The 23,571-nt window shown below is 37.9% G+C and overlaps 3 protein-coding genes across 9 annotated transcripts in view; 1 reads left to right on the top strand and 2 right to left on the bottom strand.

Moving 5' to 3' along the window:
- adipoqa (adiponectin, C1Q and collagen domain containing, a) overlaps positions 1–12,452 on the top strand; it is a 31,040-nt gene extending 18,588 nt beyond the window's left edge. For 4 of the 6 annotated variants that reach the window (XM_067435048.1, XM_067435047.1, XM_067435046.1 and 1 more), the window contains 3 exons: positions 10,520–10,631; positions 10,711–10,945; positions 11,364–12,452. In XM_067435048.1, coding sequence (XP_067291149.1) covers positions 10,720–10,945; positions 11,364–11,914 — 777 coding nt within the window. In that variant the 5' untranslated portion in view covers positions 10,520–10,631; positions 10,711–10,719 and the 3' untranslated portion in view covers positions 11,915–12,452. Of the gene's footprint in view, positions 1–10,502; positions 10,632–10,710; positions 10,946–11,363 lie in introns of all 6 variants that reach the window. The other 2 variants (XM_067435049.1, XM_067435050.1) reach the window with 2 other exon arrangements.
- A 670-nt stretch (positions 12,453–13,122) lies between these two features.
- On the bottom strand, positions 13,123–18,606 carry and1 (actinodin1). 2 transcript variants are annotated; one of them, XM_067435338.1, is made up of 5 exons: positions 18,473–18,606; positions 16,997–17,078; positions 16,170–16,214; positions 15,915–16,054; positions 13,123–15,073 (listed from the first exon to the last, which is right to left on the bottom strand). In XM_067435338.1, exons 2-5 carry the CDS (start codon positions 17,058–17,060, stop codon positions 13,610–13,612), a joined length of 1,713 nt encoding a protein of 570 aa, XP_067291439.1. In that variant the 5' UTR covers positions 17,061–17,078; positions 18,473–18,606; the 3' UTR covers positions 13,123–13,609. The 2 variants fall into 2 exon arrangements, with proteins under 2 accessions (XP_067291439.1, XP_067291438.1); XM_067435337.1 differs by lacking the exon at positions 18,473–18,606 and having other exon boundaries at positions 16,997–17,471.
- A 241-nt stretch (positions 18,607–18,847) lies between these two features.
- cops9 (COP9 signalosome subunit 9) lies at positions 18,848–23,371 on the bottom strand. Its single transcript, XM_067435339.1, has 3 exons — positions 23,172–23,371; positions 22,750–22,822; positions 18,848–20,173 (listed from the first exon to the last, which is right to left on the bottom strand). Exons 1-3 carry the CDS (start codon positions 23,232–23,234, stop codon positions 20,136–20,138), a joined length of 174 nt encoding a protein of 57 aa, XP_067291440.1. The 5' UTR covers positions 23,235–23,371; the 3' UTR covers positions 18,848–20,135.
- Between the last annotated feature and the right edge of the window lie 200 nt (positions 23,372–23,571).

Here is a 23,571-nt window from a genome sequence, read left to right as displayed (position 1 = left end):
GGCCCAGAGAAAACACATGTGCTTCTGGATCATGTTTAGATATGGCTTCATTTTTGACCTATAGATTTTAGCACAGAGATTGTTCCAGATTCTCTGAATCTTTGGATGATATTATGCGCTGTAGATGATGATAACTTCAAACTCTTTGCAATTTTTCTCGGAGAAATTCCTTTCTGATATTGCTTCACTATTTTTCGCCGTAGCATTGGGGGAATTAGTGATCCTCTGCCCAACTTGACTTTTGAGAGACTGCCACTCTGAGAGGCTCTTTTTATATCTAATCATGTTGCCAGTTGACCTAATAAGTTGCAAATTGATCCTCCAGCTGTTTCTTAGTACATTTAACTTTTCCAAAATTTTATGAATGTGTAGCTCTCATGAAATCCAAAATGAGCCAATATTTGCCATGACATTTCAAAATGTCTCACTTTCAACATTTTATATGTTTATATTGAAATCGATTCAGTAACTTTTTAGCCAAAAATTTAAATCAGTGTGACTGTTTTATTTCAGCCGAATCAAATCGTTGTTAAAACGAATCGTTATACCCATATATATATATATATATATATATATATATATATATATATATATATATATATATATATATATATATATATATATAAATATAATTTTTGCATTCCTTTATTTTTTTACAATTTGTACCGTGTCCCAACTTTTTTGGAATCGGGTTTGTATGTTAATATATCATTTCTAGTGTCATTTCATTTTTTTAGATGTGCTGAAAATATTCTAAGATTCTGTTTTTTGACATAATAAGATGTGTAATTCCACTGCAGAACTTCAGAGATGAGAGTCTTTCTTCTCTGACATGGCATTTATTTACCTGCAGTTTATTTCCACTAGGAGATCATCCAGTCATGATGAATAAGTATTGCACACAGATGTTCACATTATCAAGGGAGGTTGTCCGATGAAAGATACTTTGAATTTGTTATGTCACACTTTCAGACACTTCACATTGAGCTTGAGATTCCTTAGCGTCTTCTGGTATTAAATCCATCTGTTGCCAAAAGATTTAATTTGAAAGTTTTCTTTTTAACTCAGCCAAAAATGTATTTTATATGAGTGCTAGTTGTTCCACATGCTGTACAGCAAAATCAAATCAGCAATAAGAACTGTTTAAGCGCTTCTTTCCCCTGGTGTTCACTGCTAAAGAAAATAATTAAAATGGCAGTACTCCTGGGATGTGGGAGAAACTATGCCGCCTGAAGGCAGCACTTGAGTTTCAGCTGTAAGGAAGAACTGTTTGGCAGCCGTTTACCTCAGGCAGAGATCATCACAGTGCACTGATGCGTTACAGGGCCTTGGAGACAGTCAGCAAGCTTCTCGCTTTCTCCAGATAAAAGATAAGAGAAAGTGCACTCTTATGTGTGTTCAAAGGAAAATGGAGGTAGAATAGATTTAGTGTATGTCAAAGATCAGGAAAGTATGATGGCATCAAGTGAAGTGTGTGCATGCCCTAGGAGAGGATGCAGGGACTTGTTTCATCTGTCAAAGAAGAAGTAGTCTCCTGAGACGCTGCTTTACTCTATCTTTCTCACACACACTCAGACCTCAGGCGTCTTTGACTGCCTATGAAGATTACAGCTGCTCACTGCTTCATGTAACTCCTTAAAAAATTTGAATGATCAGAGACCAAAGCCAGGTTCACTTGACTAAATTTTACATCCAATGAAATTCTAGCACTGTCCGAAGATTTGATGCACAGTCCTCTAGTGTGGCTTCTTCTAGGACCTATGACAAGCATTAAACCTGATGACGCTATTAGTGAGACAACAAAACAAACCACCACTTGCTCCACACACATTGGCTATATCCAATATTGCATACTTTCCGACAATATAGTAGGTGAAAAACAGTAATGCGTTTTATGTTATTATGTGGAATTGTGGATGTATAGTATTGTCAGCATCAAAGATTAATTTCTGTCCAGAAAACTGAAGACAATGAAGTATAACTCTAACTCTACTCTACTTCTTCCAGAGAGATTCTGAAGTGTACATACAATGTACACTTTACTAGGCCACAAAAGAGGATTTATGAATGGAGGTGAAGCAACATAACTGACGCTGGTAGGGCATACATATATACATATATTGATAATGACAACATGGCGATTGTAGTACGTCCAGATTACATTCATACTACACACATTCATCCTATATAGAACATACTTATAGAACCTACTCAAGAGAGTATGCGATTTTGGACGCAGCCTCTTTTTCAAGAGAAGCCATGATCAAAATTAATGCTAGAGATTGTTTATGATTGGTAGCCAACATTTCAATCCAGCATGTAAAAATAGCTCACAGTCAGTGACCTTGTCACAGATTAATGACGTAAATGTGATGAAGTAATTGATGGCATGTATTCATTTTTAATGCATCTTTACTGCCTTACAGTTACATATTACATAGTTATGTACTTACCCTACAATATAAATACCCTACAGTTGTACATTTGGTATGGAACAACTAAATTTGTACTTGATGCACTATCTGGAGGTAGTGCTGAGGTTCAACCAAAGATATGTGACCCTGGACCGCAAAACCAGTCATAAGGGTCAATTTGAGATTATACATCAGCTGAATAAATGAGCTTTCCATTGATGCATGGTTTGGATAGGATGATTAGGAAATTAAGTAAAGATCATGTTACATTAAAATATTTTGTAAATGTCCTACAATGTGTGTGTGTGTGTGTGTGTGTGTGTGTGTGTGTGTGTGTGTGTGTGTGTGTGTGTGTGTGTGTGTGTGTGTGTGTGTGTGTGTGTGTATATATACACACACACATTGTAGGACATTTACAAAATATTTTAATGTAACATGATCTTTACTTAATTTCCTAAAAATTTTTTGCATAAAAGAAAAATAATTATCCATTGACCCATACAATATATTGTTGCCTATTGCCACAAATACAGCCATGCAACTTATGACTTATGTTTTTGTGGGTCACTCCGGGGTAACATATAATTAAGTATTAAGTAGCCTACTTTAGCGATATGTCAGTATGTTAATGATTTGTAGTCAGTGGTGGGCCGTCAGGGCCAGCAGGGCCTTCTCTGCTGGCCCTGTCAAAATCATTATTTATATATATATATATATATATATATATATATATATATATATATATATATATATATATATATATATATATATATATATATATATATATATATATATATATATATATATATGATTATATTTCTAGAAAGAATGTATTTATTTTTGGTGTATTTTCCATATGTCATCATCTAAACGCATCACAGCCCCAAGGACCAGCACAAGTAGAATAGCTTGCCTTCCATTGAAGCTGCTATTTTCCATTGGACCATAGCTTTGACTGACGTGGGTCATTAGCCAATCAAAATTTGATGTGTAGTGATAGAACGGCCCAGAGGCCCAGCGATGTGTCGGTGTGCTACCCCCTGCTGATGTCATCAGCCGTCTGAACTTTTCGCGGGTTGTGAGAATTCTGTGTGAAATAAACTATGGCCGCCGCGGATGACAGGCTGCGTGCGAATGATCGATCCTGATGTCAAGCCGGTAATGTTAGCTAACAAGCAGTGTTTTTTCTGTTTCTTTGGATGTTCTGTTGGTCCGTATTTTTGTTTGTTTAAGAGTATTTGTGCCAGCTGATTTTGATTCTTTTCACCATTTGCCTAAACAGTGACACGTGAGTGCAGTATCATCAATAAATAGTCAAATTGCCTTTTTGTCTCGCGTGTACTTTTTGCTTGCCCCCTTCCCAACGAACACTATGAAAGCAAAGTTCGTAGTAGTATTGCGTACAGTGCATTATTGTATTTTGCGTGTGTGTGTGTGTGTGTGTGTATTATGACACACAGGAGAGGGTGAAATATGAGGACATTGGCCATGTCACTTTTCAAAATGCTTATAAATCATACAGGATGAGGGTTTTTTTAGAAAGTAAAAATGCATAATGTTTCCTGTGATGGGTAGGTTTAGGGGCTGTGTGTGTGTGTGTGATGGGTAGGTTTAGGGGCAGTGTAAGGGGATAGAAAATACGGTTTTTACAGTATAAAAACCATTGCGCCTATGGAATGTCCCCATATGTCACAAAAACAAACGTGTGCGTGTGGGGGTGTGTATGTGTGTGTGTGTGTTGTTATGGCGACGGCGTGGGGCTTGTTGATCGTGTGTGTGTGTGTGTGCGTGTTGTTATGGCGTGGGGCGTGTTGATCGTTAGTGAAGGCCCTGACTGAAACCCCACGGTACGCTACTGTTTGTAGTGTACTTTGTATGAAATAAATGCATTTTTAAAAAAAAAAATGGTGGTTTTTCTCTAGGGTAAAAATAAACAAAAATTAGACTAAAATCTTTTTGTTCCATTAAGGGGGAAAATGTTTTGTGTATTTGAGACAGCTGTGTAAATGAAAAGCTTGAGATGTGATGTGTGATATTTTTATTCTGGGTCATTTCCATTCAAGCTGTAATTTTGTTAGATTTTATGAAAATACTATTTTATTTATGCATAAAATATTTAAATACTGGTTAGAAACACAAAGGAGCTCGCCATTTTATTCAAATCAAAACATTAAAAAATAAAGCAATGACCCAAATAATGAACAAAGAACAATGACTGCCATTTTCCACCACAAAATAATAAATAAAACTGCTTTGTTGCCTATGGACCTTACTACGAGACAAATTAAATAAAATAGTGAAAGTATAATGACATTATACTATTATACATTAAAGTTTTAATAAAAATAATATTAATTCTAAACATATTAAAAATATTTTAACTAGCCTATTGGAAATTTTTCAAAATGCAGATGATTGTGGTAAAATATCCTCTGCTGTGACTAAGATAAATGACAGTTTATTGGGGGAAGCTAATAAGATAAACACCAAAATAGTTCAAGGCTGACAGCAAAATAAAAGCCATCCATCAAGCGAAGGCTGCTTGGATGGCCTGCTGTGGCATCAGAGGAGTGCCATGGACTGTCTGTACCTGTCCCATCTGTACACAGCCCAATGTTACACATGCTAAATAACATCTACAAACACTACCTTGGTTCTTAAGTTAAGTTACTTGTGCAACTATGGATGCTTGTTATTTATAGGCTATAGTCTCAGCCTCAAATGTCACGCCCATTGACCATTGACTTCTGCTGTCAGTCTGAAGGTCTGGCGACACGGGACTATATATATATATATATATATATATATATATATATATATATATATATATATATATATATATATGGATGCTCGCCTTGTACAAAAGTGTATTTTCATGAAATGCTCATGCAGCATCATAAACAAATCTAATCATTTTCCAGCTTGTCAGTCAGACCTTCCCCAATTTATCTCCTTCATGATGATTCATGTGCTTTAAGACCACAAGAAGATCTGCCATGCATGACCTCATATCACAGCAATCAAATCCTAGTGGTGCTTCTAGTGACCCATTGGTGCTTTTACAGCAGCATTCACGTCTATCACAGCAATGTGTTTGTGAGTCCTGCATTAAAGACGCCTCTCACCTAATTACATTTAATAAATATCCCCTAAATACTGAAGAACAACCCAGAGAATTATAGTGGATTAATTTTCTTCTGCTCTCCGGTGTTTGAATGATGTTTCCTCCAAATGATTTTCATAAAAACTTAATATCTGGGATTTGAGAAATGATCTGCCATGCTGCCATAAATCTTCATTAAAAACCAGCGCAGTCGCCTTCCTCATATCATATGTTAGGGTGACCAGACATCTTTGTTTTCCGGGGACAGTTCCCATTTTCGGTTGCTCGTCCACAGGTGGAGATGTCCTTTCCTCGAACATGTCCCCATTTTTACTGTCTCAGTGTAATAACCCTTAAAAACAGAAATTATGTGAAATAATACATTGTGTGCTAGATATTGCACATTCAAAATGTAATTTTAATCATTTCATTAAAAAACATCATGACATAGTGTAATTTCATTTCATTTTAGTCAATTTATTCTAATTTCCCTATGTAGTATAATAATTGTCCTCAAAGTTGATGTGTTAGAATCAGGAAAAAGGGGCAAGCGTAAGGATTTGAGCGAGATTGACAAGGGCCAAATTGTGATGGCTAGAGGACTGGGTCAGAGCATCTCCAAGACTGCAGCTCTTGTGGGGTGTTCCCGGTCTACAGTGGTCAGTATCTATCAAAAGTGCTCCAAGGAAGGAACAGTGGTGAACCGGGCAATAGGGTCATGGGCGGCCGAGGCTCATTGATGCACGTGGGGAGCAGAGGCTGGCCCGTGTGGTTTGTTCAAGAATTTGCTCAAATTGTTCAAGAAGTTAATGCTTGTTCTGAAAGAAAGGTTAATACACAGTGTACATCATTCAAAATTTCAATTATATATTAAGCTTAGCTAGTAATGTAAAGCCTGGTTTTCATTTCCGAAATGTGGTCAGCCTATCATATGTCTAAGCCTCTCAGATGTAAAGAGTTCATAGGTGATTGTTTACAGAGACTTTCGTTAAGCCAATCATTAGAGGTAAGGAAGAGGAACTTACTGAACACGCTATTTGATCAAACGTTAATATCGCTGGCACACACTGAAATGTCCCTAATTTTCATGATTTCATCCCCATTTATGATTAAAGGGATCAAGGGGTCATTCGGCTAATGTTTATCCAATAGCAAGCTCTGTTTGCACTAACTAGCAGCTGAGCTGTCTTCAATGAGAGAGAGATAGTCTTTGACAGGCTTTGGGAACTTTTCCTCAAACTTCAGCCTGACAACTTTCTACCTCCAACGATAGTCATTTAAAGTTACACTTTCAAACTGTTTATTTTGAAACATGGGACATCATGAAAACCCATTTTCAACTGTAACTGCATATTTTTCCCTCCCGAATGAAGCTGTCATAATCTAATAAACCCCTCAGAGTATTATTCCTCCATTACCTGTATAATCCAATTCTAGAGGTATCCTTTAGAGCTGCAAACAAGCAGCCATAAATTGACTCTAACTAGGCATATTGGAAACCTCTGCAGTAGTAAGATAAGCCTATTTGGTTTGCCTTATACCATTCATGGCTTTTCCTCCTTGCACGTTTTGCACCGCTGGGTTGAAACTCAGATTCCTCATTTGTATCCATGGTAATCGACGCGCACTTGTTTACATTTTGACTGATTAGTGGAGTAGGAGTGTGCCCTGAATGATCTCAATGATGACTTTCCCTGAAGATGCATATTATTTCTGATTGCAAAAGCTGACGGGTTCAGTAGAATGAATCTCCTTAAGGTCTCTGAACTAAATATAGAAAGAAAAAAAAATCAGGTTAATTACTTGGCATGATGCTTAATACTTACATTTAATGCTCCAATTTTCTCTTTTTGTTTGGCAATATAAAACTTCTATACCAAAACCGGCTCTAAAATGCTCCTCTAAATCTACATTGCTACACCAAGTCAGTATGTTTCAATGGTCATGTCAATCTGTATATTTTGTAAATATTATCTTTTTATTACTCCTTCGCCGTAAACCGATGCGTATGGTCATCTGTCGGAAGCTAGGTTTAGTTTATAACATTTTAAATATGGATATTTTTCTTGCACAAATACATCGCTTCACTTCAGTAGGCCTTTATGAATCCCCCAGAGCCATGTAGATTACATTTATAATGGATTGATGCACTTTTTTGAGCTTAAAGGGGGGGGTGAAATGCTGTTTCATGCATACTGAGCTTTTTACACTGTTAAAGACTTGGATTCCCATCCCCATAGACAAAGTTTCAAAAACTAAGTTGGACGTTTGATGGAGTATTTCTGTGTTAAAAATACTCCTTCCAGTGTCTCACAAGTTTCGGAGAGTTTTTTCGAGTATGGGTCCGCTTAACGTCGATAGAGCGTAAGGTCTTTGTATGGGCCACACGGCTCTTCTCCCGGAAGGGTGCGCGCGCGTGACTAGAGCGAAAGAGCAAATGCACGCCCATAAACACTCTCTCAGCTGCAAATCCAGTCGTCCGTGCAACACTTCTGTCGCACCGCGCTTCACTTTATTCCTATGGGTGACGTCAAGCAACTTCAGCATTCCGGGAAGGCAGCGCTGCATTTTGAACCGATTTGAACGGAGAAATGATGAGAAGCGGCACAACATCACGCTTCAGTCGCGTCGCAAAAGTGGATCTCCACGGTCACTGCTGTCACAGGACTTCACCAAATCAACAGTTACCAAAGAAGTGTGTTTTTGATGGAGCGGTGATGATAAAGGTTCGCGGTCGTGCTTTAGAAGCAGGGGGTGAGTAAAACTGCTTCAAATGTCCATGCTGTTGGCTATCTTCGCGTAAGTAAACATCAGTAAACAACACAATCGTGTATAACGTTAGTTAATTTATCAATGGAGCATGCAATCTATGGTGTGTGTTTAAATACATTTGTTTAGCTGAATAAAATAGGTGCCAGTTTGTTTATTGTAAAACCACCCAAACATAAACCTAGTGTTCTCACAAAGCGTGCTTCGTCATTCAAATGCGCTAACGTTACTCCATTGTTGTTCTATGTATACCGTTACACTAGTCTGACATGCAAAACCGTTTTGCTTGCTACTGCTAAGGTTTAGTCGCATACAATAGTCCATAAACCGAATCATGTCCTCAAACTGTGAGTAAACCCGCACAAATGTTGACAGGCCACTAAATACAGTACATACCACAGAGACGGACGTCCTGCTGTTGCTTCCCCAGTTCAATTTATTTCAGCCTCCGGATCTGATTCTGGATCATATATGTATTAGTTGAATCTGATTTAGGATCAGGACGTCTTTTTAGGACGTCACCGCTTTGTGTGCGCTCGTCATTCTTTAGCTCCGCCCACATGATACGCCTCCAGCTGCTCGGTTTTTTTTCCGGAAAGACTAGGTACAGCCTATCTTTCTTTTATAAATATAATAAAACTAAAGACTTTTCAGAGACATGAAGGATGCAATACTACTCTATAGGTACTCAAGATTCACATGAGATTGACTGAAACTGAGTGTTTCACCCCCCCTTTAAAAATAATTTTGTCTTCCAATTACTGCAATTATAAAGGCTGGAAGAAGCAGGATTTTTTTCAATATATCCATATATCTGTATTTCTTTTAAAAGAAGAAAGTCATATACACCTAGGGTGGCTTGTAAGTAAATCATGGGATCATTTTTATTTTTAGGTGAACTATCCCTTTAATTTAGAGAATTACTTGTGTATCAAATATGATACAGTAGCCTTTGAAGGGTTAATACCCCCCCCCCCCCCCCACACACACACACACACACACACACCTGGTTTGTATGACTGACCTATTATGAGTAATTATTGATGAAATTGAAATCAACTTTTCTTGCTCTCACCACAACTAATGTGTTCATACTGCTCACACCTGATATCCGCTTAAACTAACACAGTAGTAGATCGATGGTGCAGATTTAAAGGTGAAATAGAAGGACGATTATTCATAGTCCTGACATTTCAGCAAACATTGTTTTTCCAAAGTATGTTGGCATTTTATAATCAGTACAAGCTATACAATTAGTTCGGTGAAGTGTCAGGTGGCGCATAGGGAGCTGTGTGAGATGAACACTGACCTTTTACAGGACAACTGAGATGGGAAAAGCCGAGAATTTCCTTCTTTTCTAATGTTTCATGTTTTAATGAAGCGTCTAATTAACTCCGAGAGTCCTTATAAAGACCTGGAGACTCTTGCACTATACGTAATGGCTACATTGTGCATTATGACAAAAATACAATGTCCATTGAGCTCTGTTGTGCTAAACTTATCAAGGTAGCATTTTGATTAGAAACCAACCAGCCAACAGAACTACATTTAACATCTACCGTATAATAATCTCAGTCCTTTTTGTTAGGGTTGTCATGAATAATGTGTGCGTATACATTTTAAAATGTGAGTTCTGTAGGGTTGTCAAATGTTTTTGTGTGCTCACCAAGTCTGTATTATAAAAACAAACAGTAAAATTGAGAAACTAAGTACATTTTTCATTATTTTAATATATTTAAATTAATTCCTGTGATGGCAAAACGAATTTTCAGCAATCTTCCATGTTACTTGATCGTTCAGAAATCATTCTAATAAGCTTCCAATAATTATTTGTCTCATGTACACTTTTTCTATAAGTAACAATACTTATATTAGCCACAAGGTGGCACTCTATGATTAGATTACAGAAGTTCCCCGTTCTCGTGTTAGCTCTATTTGAGAATTGTATGGCTGGATTCCAAACTAAATGAGTTTAACTAGGTTAAAAGACAGTAGTCTCCTCCATCTCAACTTCTGAAATAAGCAGACCCTTCACAATATACAGAAAGCTTCTAAAGCAATCAGATAACATATTAGATACATACTATTAGCTATCCATGTCAAATGTGCACTAGCAGGCAGCAGGAATTAATCATTCAATCAACAACAATAAATATAGAAAACTCACACAGTCTTATTTGAATGTGATAGTGTGACCGCTTGTTTAATACCAACAGCTGCTTTGGATGTCCAGTCAGATATTTTTAGGGGTGACAAGCACAGAGTCTTGTACAGAAGATCTCAAAAGGACAACAGCTCAAGCTATCACTCCAAAACGCTGTATATGACTCACTCTTGATGACCAGGTAGGACATAACATGCTCGTATATTCCAGAAATATTATGTCTTTACTTATCTAAAGGCTATTTCACTGTAACGCAACAGATTGATCACATGGCTCTTACAATGAAGAGTGCATGGATAGCTGTGCTTTTTGTGATAATGGCAGCCCGACTGGGAGTCTCTCAGGAGGAGAACACAGAGCTGACTGAGCCGGACAGCAGTGAGCCTTGTGCCCGCTGGATGAGGGGTGTTTCTGGAACCCCAGGGTTCAATGGAATGCCCGGCCGGGATGGACGTGATGGGCATAAGGGGGACAAAGGGGATATTGGAGATCCAGGTGATTCAATAGCAGACTCTTATAGTATTAAGTGCCCATGAAAGTACACTTTGTCTAATATAAAAATAGACTCTAATTTGTTTTAATAGGCCTACAATTCACTGAAAATCACACTATGCAAAACATACAAAATAAGTCAGGTAAAAACAATAAATATATAAAAGCATCTGCCAAAATGCATACAGTAAATATAAATGGGAACTTGAAAAAAGGGTTGTTGAAAAATGAACTTTACAAAATGCCTCAAATGTTGTTGTTTTTTGGGCCTGTCAATTTAATTAGTTTTCCGAGAATGTAGTCCTGAAAATGTACAGGTTTGGTTATGCAGTTATCACTCCCGTAAATAACTGGACTGTGTGTGAACGTAACCATATTAAGGACTCAAATTCAGGACTGACAACCATATTCTGCTGTCAAGGTTCCAAGGGACCGAGTGGAGAGCCAGGTGAACCAGGGGACGAGGGACCTGCAGGCAAAAGAGGATTTCCTGGAAACCCAGGTCTGAAAGGAGAAAGTGGAGAGGGTTCCTTCCCCTACCACTCGGCTTTTAGCATGGGACTTACAGGTAAAATCAGCCCCGCTAGTGGAGCTCCCATCCACTTCACTAAGACTTTCTATAATGAGCAGCACCACTATGATGACATCTCCGGAAAGTTTCGCTGTGCAATCCCTGGGATCTACTACTTCACATATCACCTCACTATCAACGGAAAGGAGACCAAGGTAGCTATGTTCCAAAATGGCCGGACTGTGGCCTTCACTCTTGACCAGTTTCACAACGGAAATCTGGATCAGGCCTCCGGAGGGACAATTTTAAATCTGTCTGCTGGAGATGAGGTTTGGCTTCAGTTGTATGATGACATATTTGATGCAGGGATTTATGCTGATACCAACAATGACTCCACCTTCACTGGCTTCCTTTTGACTCCTAAAATCTTAAGCAACCCATTTGACAACCGCAGACGATGACATCTTATTGAACAGTCAGTTTAATGCAGCCAGCAGATATCATTTGCAGATATTCACATATCCTCATACCCACCCGCTAAACTGGCTTTCTTTCAACACAGTAGTGTAGTTTAGCACACATCATCCTAGCAGATATTTTAATCAATGTTCAAGGTCAGTATATGTCACCACACATGCTAAGCCTATGAACTTATAATTATATTTTTGTTTAGATTGTGTGTTGGGGTGTAAAATGCTTGCGATCCTGTACATTACAACAGCTCTTCAATCGCTTTACTGAAATAGTATCACAGCTGTTGAGAATTGATATTAATTAATGTTAATTCTAAATATTTTAGGCTAATGGCGGTCACAACTTTAAACTAGAGTTCTAGAATTTGAAGTAACTGCTTCATTATGGAGTGTTTCATCTCTCTAAACTCCCAAGACAGTTGACTGAGAAAAAATGCAAATTATGTGTCATATTAAGTTAAGATAGCTAACTTTAAAAGCATGTATTGGTGGGCTGTTTGTTATTAAAAATGTATTTGTATGCTAATTTGGTGCAGACTATCTCATTGTGTGTGTGTGTGTGTGTGTGTGTGTGTGTGTGTGTGTGTGTGTGTGTGTGTGTGTGTGTGTGTGTGTGTGTGTGTGTGTGTGTGTGTGTGTGTGTGTGTGTGTGTGTGTGTGTGTGTGTGTGTTTGTTTATGGGTTTTTTAAGAACACAAATTTGTATAACTACATGGGTATTACACTGGTATTACACCATAAATGTGGTTTATGATGATATTTCAAATGTCCTCATATTTCAAATAGCTTTAAAAACATACTAAATTATGTTTTTTTGAGAAAGTAAAAATGCAGAATGTTTCCTGTGATGGGTAGGTTTAGGGGCAGGGGCAGTGTAGGGGGATAGAAAATGCGGTTTGTACAGTATAAAATCCATTACGCCTATAGAGAGTCCCTGTAAACCACATAGACCAGTGTGTGTGTGTGTGTGTGTGTGTGTGTGTGTGTGTGTGTGTTTTACTTCAACTGAAAAACGATTTGTTTAATTAGGTAGTTTGTCTGTACTAATCATACATTTGCAGCCAAAAAGAGCTCAATATCTTTTAAAGCTTTTATTTGAAACATTCAAAGTAAAACATCATTTCAAAGATGCAAACAAATCACAAAGCATCAATTTGGCAATTTAAAAAAGAATACAAATAAGCAAGGGCCCAGAAGTTCATTAAATATTCATTTGATAGGAGATTGTCCGATGAATCTAACCAAAATGGGAGAGGTGAGCATGATTACAATATATTCAGGTACACTATTGATATTTGATACACTTTGTTTTGGCTTAATTTTTTTCCTCCACATAGATATGGAGAGCTAGGAAGATTGCTCCTCTGTTGGAAAATAGAGTTGAAAACACTCTGTCTATAAGTCAATATCCTAGAGAAGCTGCAACACACAATAAGGTTACATTGGCGAAAAGAATCAGCAAAAAGTCATAAGAAACAAAACAACTTTTTTCCCTATACAAGTGCTCCAGAGCTAGGAAATTTCAGCAGCTCTTAAAAAAAGATTGTGTGAAATCCTATGAAACTGACATGTGCACCTTTTCTACAAGTGTGCATTTTAATATTTATCTACAAAAAAAACACACAAAAAAACACATTCTGTCCTGATCTACAATTTTTGCCATACATTGTCACATGTATTTATTTATTTATTTCTGTAGTCTCCATTGTAGGCACGGTGGTCATCCTGGCCAGGATACCGACCACCATATCCTCTCATTACATCCTGAAAACTAGCTGCTCCTGGTTCCTGGGGGCCATATCCTGCATATAGATCTTCTTGTCCGCTCACATAGGGCTCGTATTGCTGTTGGTCATAGCCTGGGGTCTCAGGGTAGGACTCTTCTCGATGCTGGGGGACCTCCTCGTGTGATTGCTCCCGGGCTGGATGCTCCTCTTGAGGTGAAGGACTGGCGGGTTCGGCCAGCTCGTGGCGGCGCAAGCGGCAGTTTCTGTCGTACTCTGGGTCGCAGTCTGGATCGGGCTCGATCACCCCGTTTCTAGATCCATCGGCGTTCAGATGGGGCTCGTAGGGTTCGGTCGGGTAGGACGTTTGTCTGTGCACAGCAGGACGGGGCTCGTTTTGGGAACCCAGTGGGAAGCACTCTTCATCATACCCGATGAAACAGTCATAGCCCTCTTTGGTCTTCCCACGAGGTCCCAAAGGATGTTGAGCTTCCTCCGGTTGGTACCTTGGAGGTTGGAGCTGTGGAGGCAGGTGTCTTCGCAGGTCAGCCCCAGCAGATGCATCTCGGTACATGGCATAAGGGTCTTGACGAGGGCTCGGAGGAGCCCGCATGGCGCCGGCTTCAGAGGCGGGGTCGTCTTTCAGATCTTCAGAGGCCAAGCTGCCAAACCTTGTGGCTGTCAGAGGGTTGCAGTTATTATCATAGAGAGGGTTGCAAGGTCTCTCCAAGCCAGAAGGTGGGGCTTCATGGTTCTGCGAGGAAGCCAGAGCAGCAGCATAAGCACAGTATGGGTCAACCCGAGGGTCACAATGGGGATACCGCATGTACAGACTAGATGGTGCCTTCTGGACCAGATGGGGGACGCAGTGAGGATCTGTCTTAGGGTTGCAGCCGAGATGGGCGTAGGATGGGGCCAGGCCAGCAGCAGGCTTGTATCCGTAAGCAGCACGGAGGTGGTACTGGAGACACTCAACATCTTCCGCGTCACAGATGCGCAACAACTCTGCTCTCTGCTCAGCTGACAGGAAGGGTTGCACCAACGGAGAGTGGTAGTAGTAACCAGACCGTGGATCCTTTACCACAGGAGTGTGGAGGTAAGCTGGGGCTTTTACTGGAGCAGGTGCAGGGGCTTTGACAGCAGCTGGGGCCGGGGCCAGGTATGGGTAATACGAGTATCCCTTCGAGTATAAGCAATATGGGTCTCTGTAAGGGTCACAAGACTTGACTGGTGCAGGTGCAGGTGCTGGTGCCTCAGCCTTGGGTCTGTTGGTGTACGAGGCCACACAGTTTGGGTCCTCAGACTCAGAACAAGACTTGTAGATGTCACCTAGGTGCTGCAGGTACAACTTGTAGGAACGACGTGCCTCAGCACGATTCTTGTTCTGCAAGTACGCCAGATAGACGCGATCCAGCTCTGCAACCTGAAAAGTGACAGCGAATGATCTTGATTCAGTACTTGGATTATACAACCAACACAAAATACATAACCCTTAACCATACCCCAGTTTTATTTTATAGTATTACAATTCCAGTAAGTTCATACATGTGATGGCCAATAACTGATAAGTGGTCGATATTTAAAAAATTGGTAATGCTAGTTTAGGGTCCAATTCTCACTATTTACTAGTTGCTTTGGATAAAAGCGCCTGCCAAATGCATCAATGCTTATTAGTATGCATATTAATAGGATATTGGCTGTTTATTAGTACTTATAAAGCACATATTAATGCCTTATTCTGCATCCTTAATCCTACCCTATACCTAAACCATCGTACTTTTAAAAAGGCGTAATTAGGAGTTTATTGAGGCAAATGTCATAGTGAGAATTTGACCCTAATCTAAAGTATTTTTTTGTATAAATTCATTTAAAAAAAAAAAATCAAATTATAATAAAACACTAAAAACAAGTGAATATAGACGCTATATAATATCAAATATATAATGTGCAGAATGAAAATGAAATTATTTTTTAAACTACTTTTGCTTAAAAATATATATATATTAAATTATTAGTGCTTTAAAGATTAACTTTCAGTGAGCATTAGAAGATTAGAAGCATTAGAAGATGTCAATCTAAATGTAAAAATATTAGAAATGACCATGATGTTTAAATACCATTTTCGGTTACTGATCAATATATAAAAAATATCAGCCAATAACCAATATGGTACTGATTATATTGGGTGTTCCTCAGATTAACCAATGCAAAAACCATGAGCGGATGTTGTAGGTCCAATTTAGTTCACAATATGCTGTACTCACTCCCTCTTGGTTCCCATTATCAGTGAAGTACTTGTACCAGCTCCAGAAATCGGAGTGCTGCTTGTACCAACTGATGTTTCTCCTGCTGCGGATTAGTTTCTTTGGGCCTGCCTCAATGCCTGCCTTTTCATCACTTCCATCTGGCAGAAACATTACATGTTACATCATTGTGCATATCTAACAGATTATACTGTAGCTATACAACAGATATATCAATAAAGACTCCGACAGAACGGGACAACAAGCTATACTTACCGTCTCCTTTTAAACGCTGGGTAACAGGGCCAGCCAACAGAAGCTCTGTTAAAGAAGAAGAGTAGAGAGAAAAGAAATTAGGGGGTCCAAGTCTCAACCAGATGTTGTCAAAGACAGAGTAGAAAATGCTTACAGAGAGTAAAGACCCAATGAGCTGAGGGCAGCAGGATGCAGTTTTACAAGTTTTGGGGAGAGGGAAAGGTGGTAACATACAGGGTTTTGTAGGAAATTAATCTTCAAACAGCGCACATCAGCACTTTGATGCCTGACAGCAGGGGGCTACAGTAACTGGGCTCATACAAGCAAAAGCTATAAAATCTACAAAGGGAAGGAGCCTCTATACCTACAGGTGAACCTAATTATCCCAGCATCAGAAAAATGTCTGAACGGACACTTTTTCCATCTCATTTCTCTTAAGGTAACGTTAATCTCTGCTGTATTGGAGACGAGTGGATCATGGATGTGTAGTTTTTACTGTGAGGGACTGGACAGAAGATCTGTGTCTTATATAAGGTAAGTAAAGGAAATTTTGCTCTTTCAGAGTATCAGCAAGTTTTTTTTTATGAGCTTGTAAACTGCTGCCACATCTGGAAACCTGGTGCACTTGGTGGAGTTTTGCTGACAACCGTTAATCATTTTATCAGTTGCAGAACAAAAAGCAGAGCACCCAGAAACCCAATACCCCCTTGTTCACTACAGGACTTTAGGGAAATTTCAGTCAGAAGATACAAGGTCATGAAGCTTCTAACAGATATGTTATCATAGAACTACTAAAAAATAAGGATGCATGCCTAAATTATTTAAAAGAATAATTCAAACTCTCTCACCTGGTAATAGTAATGTTGCAAGCAGCAACACATGGAAGATGGAAGATCCTCTGAAACAAGCCATTCTTAACCTTCCTGACTCCTTTGGATAAACAACATTCATTATAGCATTTATTTGCATTTTTATAAGCTTTCATATCCATTATTTAACATGATGAAGCTCAATCAAGATGCTAATGAGAGTTGTTATGAGAGATATATTCCTACCGTTGATATTGTATTATCTAAATTTAAAAGTATTTGAAATTTTAGATCTGAAGAATTTATCAAGTAGGAAAAGAACACGTTTAATTATGGGTGATTCGATAACTGCAGGTACAGTTGGTATCTAAAGTATTTATTTTCAGGTTTTTTCAAATGGTTATTTTTGTAATTATTTTAATAATTTGAACCATGAGTCACAAGATGTTACAGGCCATAATATTATGTCTTATATAGCTGAAAATCATGATTTCTTGTTTCCCGTATCGTGTAATAAAAATATTTTATTAATACAAGCCTAAAATAGTAATTTTCCTAATTCTACAATATTAAGTTGTTTAAAAAATTACTTTTATCTTATAAATATGTGTGCATAAATCCTTCATCAACTTTGTTACAGTAGCATACTTTGCCTTTAATTTGATGGAATTGTCTCCCACTGAATGTAAGATGCAGGAAATTGTCACTTTCCCTCACTGATATGATCTGAAGCACTGAAAGGTGTGTGCTCTCTCTGAGAAAATATTTGAATATCAATAGTTCTTACACCAAGAGTTATTTTGTTAAATGTCAAAATTGTTACCACAGTATCAAAAAAACACAAAAAACAGAATTTATCATAATCACTGTGGGTTGTTTAAGTCTTTTAATCATGATTTCAGTGCCATGTGCTCTTAGCGTTTATGCTAAGTAAGTGGAGTTTTTGGCTAAAAAGTTTGAAATTGTTAATCCACTTTCCGTCAAAATCTGATACCAATGTTATTTCTACACATTGTTTAAATTATAACACCGTTGACAATGCTATAACGAAATTACTTGTTTCATTAAAAGTAAAAAAATAATAATTATTTAACGTGAACTTTGACATGCTGAATGTATCTTAATTTATAGAATCACTCATATAGACAGAATTCGACAAACAAATCACTCCATATGGTTGATTACCTGCTAATTATTTGTTGTTACATGTTACAAATGCCTGTATACAAAGAAAATGTATGTTTTTTTCACCAGTGAGATGTGTGGCATTTGCAATTTTAAGGTAAGTTCAACAGACAAGCTCTTTAAACTCATAATAGTCCTGTCCTGTTTGCTGGTCCTGCTTACAAGATGAACAAAAACGAAACACTTGAAGTATTTTCTTAATTACATACATTTCTTATGATTTTTTAATTGTGCATTCTGTAAGCATAGTAAATATTGGTGCACATCTGCAGTTTTTTTATATACATTTTGAAACAGAGGACATACAAAGGGGTCTGAGCTGTGTCTTACCTGTGTTAGGATGTGGTGACGTGAACCTCTGAAGAGAGGCAGTCTGTGACAGCCGACTGGGCCTTGAAGTTCAGCTCTGCAGCTGACTGACTGGAAGAGGAAGGTGAGCCAATCTCCTCGTGTACTAGTCTCAACACACCGACTGTGCCACCGTTGACAACCTGGCCACAATTTAAACCCAACCTTGATAATTAAAAACAAAAAAGGTGCATCCCATGGGGCCAAGTATGCTGCTTCCAACACTACCATTGGCCTTCTCTGGCCAAGAAAGCCAACCAATCAGATGTTGTAATTAAAGACAGACACGGGAGGAGAGAAAACGGTTTTACATCCAGAAAGCATACAGGGATAAACGCAAAATGCAAAGAACAAGAATCAGGACACACAAATTCCATTTATTAGCATGTAAAAAAGGTATTTAGTAACTTTACATTAGCTTTCAGTTGCTAAATAAGTGTTTTTTGCTTAATGAGAACCCTGTAAAAAAAAAATCTAAACTAGTTTTTAAGTTGAATCAGGCCAATGCAGTTTACATTTAAGTCCATATAATAACTAACACAACTTCTGGGTTGTCATTTGCAACTGGGAACATAATATACATGTCTTATCATTGCTGAGTAAATGGGGAGGACATTCCCATAAATGTTTTGTCAAGCGACGATTATCTGGTTAACTGGTTATCTTCAACTAACAGAATAACGGACATTAAACAAATCTCTGTATACTGAATATTGTGTTTCATGCTCCCAACGCACTGAACCGCCAAGTGCAGCAAACTTTGTAAAAACCTCTCATGGGGAATTTTATCATGCTCACATCTGCCAAGTACCAGCTCAATCCATCATCCCATAATTAACTGCACAGAATGACATAAAAAGTGATTATTCACAATTAAAACCCTATTTGTGATGCAGCGATACAGATTAAGAGTTAAAGGGATAGTGAAAAGGGAAATCTTGGGGTCATTTACCTCACATTGTTCCAAACCTCTATGAATTTCTTCCTTCTGTTGAACACAAAAGGAGATCTTTTAAAGAATGTCGGTAATCAAACAGTTGATGGTAGCCATCGACTTCCATAGTATCTTTTCCTATTATGTATTATGGAAGTCAATGGCTACTGTCAACTGTTTGATTACCAACATTCTTTAAAATATAGATTTATTTGTGTTCAGCAGAAGAAACTCATACAGGTTTAGAATTACTTGAGGTCGAGTAAATGACAAAATTTGCATTTTTAGGTGAACTAATGCATGTATTATCGTCTAACCTGAATAAAAACTGATTATGATGCGAGTTCAGATATATGTACAAAAAAATATTTTTATGTCAATGTCAGAGTGTAAAACATCTGTGCTTTATGTTAACAGCGGATCGCACATGTAATTATGCACACTTACAGGTGTTCAGGAATGTGCAAAAACCTACAATCAGGGCTAGAAACAGATTTCAGCCTAGGGAAAAAGACGTTTATAATAATTCCAACTTTTGACGTGGAATGTCTGGGATTTTTAACATGTGAAAACATCTGGCCAAGGGAAGCGTTTGTATTGCACACAAGTTTATTAATGAACTGAAAAGTTAACAATGCAACATCACTCACTTAAATGTACAACAATTAACATTTTATACAATGGAGAAATTCCTCCTGTTCGTCCTCTTCATCACTGAATATCATCGTCATCAAATAGATCTTCAAAATCTGTGGAGAAAGAGAAGCGTAAGGGAGCAGCTTAGAACACAAAAAAGATTTATTTTCTCTAATACAGTACTTTTTTTATTTAGCAAAATAAACCTGAATATGAAGAGCTTTTTTCAATTAACATTTGCTTTTTGGATAGTCTGAACAAATACCTGATCTATGACATGCTGTTCTCAGGTAAATAAGGCATTATCGGGATCTCTGGGTTATTTTCCATAAAGCTTTCAATAACAAAAAATCTGATAAAACGGCCCCAAGTGACACGTGTTCAGCTACTTCAAGCGCTGCAGATGCATACAGAGCCCCTAAAGAGGGAAGACCTGCTGTGCTGGAGCCAATGAAGCCCAATAAAAGCGCTTTACATGGGCTCAGTTTCAAACCTCCTTTACTCTTTAACTGCCTGCTTTTTAGGTCATCCTGTGCCTGAAACTACCTTTACTGTCAGTATATAGAGCCGGCGGAAAAGTGTAAAGAAAAGAGTATGCATGCTAAAGCACTTTGCAATATTCCGTTGCCAAGCAAACAACCAAAAACAGCCATTTAAAATGGAAAGAATGTTTTTTAGTTTTTTGGGGGGGATTTTCCACAGAAACAACACACATACATATTAAAAAGATTTAAGTTATTTGAAATAAAGATGACAAAATAAAAAGTTATACTAGTTGAATAAAATATACATACACTACTTTATTGCCGAAGTATTGGCAAATTATTAAATTCAGGTGTTTCAATCAGTTCCATAGCCAAAGGTGTATAAAATCAAGCACCTAGGCATGCAGACGCTTCTAAAAACATTTGTGAAAGAATTTTCTGCAGAGTCATTACAGCTACAGAAGTCCAAACTTCATGTGGCCTTCAGATTAGCTCAAGAACGGTCAGCTGCATAGAATGGGTTTCCATGGCCGAGCAGCTGCATCCAAAGCCACGTTTTCAACGCAGGAACTTTCCGCAGGAACTAGGAACTTTGGGGTGGTACTCTGTGTGTTTTGACCGCAGGAACTAGGGTCTAAATGAAGTTCCGGGTAAATATTCCCCCTTCCAAACGGCCCTGCTCGCAAGGTTATTACTTTTTCAAAGTTCAGGAACTTTCGAGGGTGGGACTTGTGCGCTGAACATGCTGATTGGTTTAGCTCACACAACATTTTATTTCAACCGGCTTTTTTAAAAGACTTCTTTTATCTTGCTCTTTCTGTCTGATGGCGCACGTTTGTCTTAGCCATCTGACGGTCAATGTCTGTAATAGCTTATAACTTACGTTGTCATTTTAAATATAGCTTTACAAGCTTTTAGAATGCGCTTTAGTATCAGTGCTCTTTTCCGCCATTTTGTGAATTACCTCTTAGGTAAACCAATACACAACCAGCAAAAGCAGCACAGCTTGAATCTCCTCCATACTTGATATAGATGCAGACAGTGTCGCGCAAAAATGATTACTGTCCGTCGCTGACTAGGAGCAGCAGTCGCGTGCAGTCCTACATCACCGGACTAAATTCGCCTAATCTTCACGGTACTTTAGACCGCAGTGGAAACACAGACAATAGCAGTTTTTTGGGGAAAAGTTCCTGTAAAAAAAAGTTCCTGGTACAAATTGTTCCGGGTAATTTCAGTGGAAACGGGCATAAGCTTTACATCACCAAGTGTAATGCAAAGCACTGGATGCAGTAGTGTAAAGCATGCCACCACTGGACTCTAAAGAATTAAAGACTTGTTCTCTAGAATGACGAATCAATTCTCTGTCTGGCAATCCGATGGCCGAGTCAGGGTTTGGTGGTTGCTAGGAGAAAGGTACTTTTCTGACTGCATTGTGCTAAGTGTAAAGTTTGGTGGAGGTGGGATTATGGTGTTGGGTTGTTTTTCAGGGTGTTGGCTTTGCCCCTTAATTCCAGGGAAAGGAACTCTAAATGCTTCAGCATACGAAGACATTTTGAACAATTTCATGCTCCCAACTTTGTGGGAACAGTTTGTGAATGGCATGCTGAGTCCTGACCTCAACCCGATAATATCCCCAGCATTTATATATAGTAATTTTTGAAAAACTTAAACTAAATGGAAATTAGTAATGTTGCCTTGGTAATAAACTGAAATAAGTTGAAGTACTACAAGTATCACCTGAAAATAAATAAAAACTAAAACAAAACTAAACTAAAACAAAAATTCATTAATAAAATGACAAATCACATAACAAATGCTCAAATTAACATGAAAACATATACATATATATATATATATATATATATATATATATATATATATATATATATATATATATATATATATATATATATATTTATATATATATATATATATATATATAAACCAATTCAAAATGAATAAAACTAAAATACACACACATAACTGATTTAACCTAAATACCATAAGCACTAAAAATTGTGCCAGACTAAAGAGACATATTGAGATCTATAACTACAGTGGTAAGCAGATAAAACACCTGCAATGTAAAATCTTGCCCAGGAATTTCCAATGAATCATTTCTAGTAATCGCAAACCATTGGACATGTCAAAGAAAGTAAATGGTCATTGTATTGTATCAGATAGTTGGAGTTTGAGAGTCTCACCATTGAAAAAGTCTGAGTGCACTGCCTTCTCATTGGCGGCCAGATCCATCAGCAGTCCAGTGCTGCCCCCTGCCTGTCAACACGCACACATAGCATTACTAGAGACCTGTCCAGTATCCACGCATTTACTTTTTTTTTTTTTTAGAACAAATAACACACTCCAAACATTTATTGAATAAAAATTAACGAGATACAGTGTTTATCTGAGGAAACTGTACGCACTTTCTGGAAGAAAGATTAGCAACACATAATACATAGCTACGTTAGCACATATTTAAATTAAGTGGCACACAAATCTGCTCGGATACATATATCTTTTACTGTCTATGCATATATCTGAGATTCTTTAGTGTATGTTAACTTAAAGACATCGTCTTATCTTATCACATGCTAATCGTGCAGAACAATGTGTAAACACCAACCTCATCCAGGTCAACATACGGACCAGCTCCCTCGGGAAACATCTCATCAACTGCTGGCTTCATGATTTCAGCTCGAGTTTTTATAAAAAAGCAGCGATAAATAAATGTTAAAATTGTGTGTTTTTCAGCACACTGTCAAATCCACCAAAACAACCCGTTCGTTTTGTCCTCTCTGTTTCCGGTAGTGTTTCGATTCGCAATGTCCGATTCGTGAAGAAGTGTTCTTTTGAGTCGGATCTTTTTTAAATGAACTTGTTTGCAAAGTCGATTTGAATCATTTGTTCGCGCAAACGTTTTCAAGACATCTGCATGAATGCAAACTGTATTTTAAAATGACTATAGTAAATGTAATAAATGTACACATAAGTCGTATTAATAAATTGTTTGTTTAAAAATAAAC

Source organism: Pseudorasbora parva, chromosome 24 (assembly GCF_024679245.1).
Source record: "Pseudorasbora parva isolate DD20220531a chromosome 24, ASM2467924v1, whole genome shotgun sequence".
Taxonomy (NCBI): Eukaryota; Metazoa; Chordata; class Actinopteri; order Cypriniformes; family Gobionidae; genus Pseudorasbora; species Pseudorasbora parva.
The sequence above is the reverse complement of the archived record's forward strand: the minus strand, read 5'-3'. Positions and strand labels throughout refer to the sequence as shown.

Bases quoted from the DNA above. Each gene is read 5' to 3' on its own strand.
- and1 (XM_067435337.1), bottom strand. From the start codon at position 17,117: ATGCAAATAAATGCTATAATGAATGTTGTTTATCCAAAGGAGTCAGGA. The intron at 16,055-16,169 runs GTAAGTATAGCT...TGTTTCTGCCAG, and splicing joins CCAGCGTTTAAAAGGAGACG to ATGGAAGTGATGAAAAGGCA. The intron at 15,074-15,914 runs GTGAGTACAGCA...GTCACTTTTCAG, and splicing joins ATAATGGGAACCAAGAGGGA to GTTGCAGAGCTGGATCGCGT.
- cops9 (XM_067435339.1), bottom strand. From the start codon at position 23,234: ATGAAGCCAGCAGTTGATGAGATGTTTCCCGAGGGAGCTGGTCCGTAT. The intron at 22,823-23,171 runs GTTGGTGTTTAC...GCGTGTTGACAG, and splicing joins CGTATGTTGACCTGGATGAG to GCAGGGGGCAGCACTGGACT. The intron at 20,174-22,749 runs GTGAGACTCTCA...CTTTCTCCACAG, and splicing joins GCACTCAGACTTTTTCAATG to ATTTTGAAGATCTATTTGAT.